Source organism: Papio anubis, chromosome 12 (assembly GCF_008728515.1).
Source record: "Papio anubis isolate 15944 chromosome 12, Panubis1.0, whole genome shotgun sequence".
Lineage (NCBI taxonomy): Eukaryota > Metazoa > Chordata > Mammalia > Primates > Cercopithecidae > Papio > Papio anubis.
The window spans coordinates 63986983-63988488 of record NC_044987.1 but is presented as its reverse complement, the minus strand read 5'-3'; the positions used below and the strand labels follow the sequence as shown (position 1 = coordinate 63988488).

General features: G+C 39.7%; 1 protein-coding gene across 1 annotated transcript; it reads right to left on the bottom strand.

The window, feature by feature from the left end:
* Positions 1-307: 307 nt before the first annotated feature.
* Positions 308-1216, bottom strand: OLFR604 (olfactory receptor 604). The gene is given in 1 exon segment (NM_001168839.1): positions 308-1216. A coding segment is annotated over 1 exon segment (909 nt).
* Positions 1217-1506: the final 290 nt, after the last annotated feature.

Sequence of the window (1506 nt, the reverse complement as noted above, 5' to 3'; positions counted from 1 at the left end):
ATTCAAGAATCTCATTTCATTATTTTACTTCGGCCCACAATCTTGTCTTACTCTCAATAAGAAAAAAACTATTGAAAGTCAATATGGAAATTAGGTAAAGGAACCACTGAGCGTAAGTTTCAGAGGCCCTAATCATGGCTGAAGTCAGGTCCGAGTGGCCCTTTACCCAGTGTCAATTTTGGATTCCCTGAGTGACATACAAGCTGAAGGATAGCCTGAAATACTTTATGAACTTTAGAATTTCATTTAGAATTTCATTTCATTTAGAATTTACATTTCAGTCACTCCTTACAAACATTCTCACAACTCAGTCCCGAATTTGTTTTGTCCTAACTCCATAAATGACTGGATTTAAACAAGGAGGAACTACCACATACAGATTAGCCACGAGGATGTGAATGTACTGAGGAACATTTCTATCAAACCGGTGAGTCATAAAGGAGAAAAACGCTGGTGTATAAAAGGCTAAGATGACACAGACGTGTGAACCACATGTGCTAAGTGCTGTGAGCCTGGCATCCCTGGAAGGAAGGCAGAAAACAACTTTTAGGATCTGAACACATGAGAGGGCAATGAGGATTAAGTCAAAGATCAGGGTAGCAATGGTAAATAAACCATAGATCATATTGACCCTTATGCTGGCACAGGCAGGACGAGCGATTCCCATATGTTCACAGTACGTATGAGGGATAACGTAGTGTCCACAAAAGGGCAATCGTTCAAGAAAAGGACAGAAGGGAATGGCAAGAAGCACTGGCTTTCCCACTACAAAAGAGGCCATGATGGCTACCACTTTGTTGGTGAGGATAGTGGTATATCTCAGTGGGTAACAGATGGCAACAAAGCAGTCAATTGCCATGGCCAGGAGTACACCAGATTCCATACCAGTGTGGGTGTGAATAAAGAACATTTGGATGAGGCAGCCTTCAAAGCTTATTTCCCTAAGGTTGAGCCAGAAGATGGCAAGCATCTTGGGGATGATGGAAGTTAAAAGACCCAGGTCAAAAAAAGAGAGAAGAGCAAGAAAGTAGAACATGGATTGATGAAGACTCTGTTCAGTCTTGATCACACACAGGATTGTGAAATTCCCCACAAGTGGGATCAGATAAACAACAAAGAAAGGGAAGGCAATCCAAATATGGAAAGCTTCCAGACCTGGGACACCCAGGAGAAGGAAGGCAGTGAGATGAGAGGCAGTCCCGTTCACAAAGGACATCCTGCTGAGGACTCTCACAAGATACTTTACTGTCTTCTTCAGTATTTCTGGGGAGACATAAGGGAATAGATAGTGGTTAAATATGACTATTTATAATTATAATTTATAATACTATTTATATACTATTTATATACTATAAATTATAATTTATAATACTATTTATAACAACATGCTAATTAAACTCTTGAAAACATAATAGAAGGGAATTAGGGTGAAATGTAACTATCAGCGACGTTGAAATTACTGACTATCCCATTTAGTATTTCATGGAGTTTGTGGAAGTCAGAAGC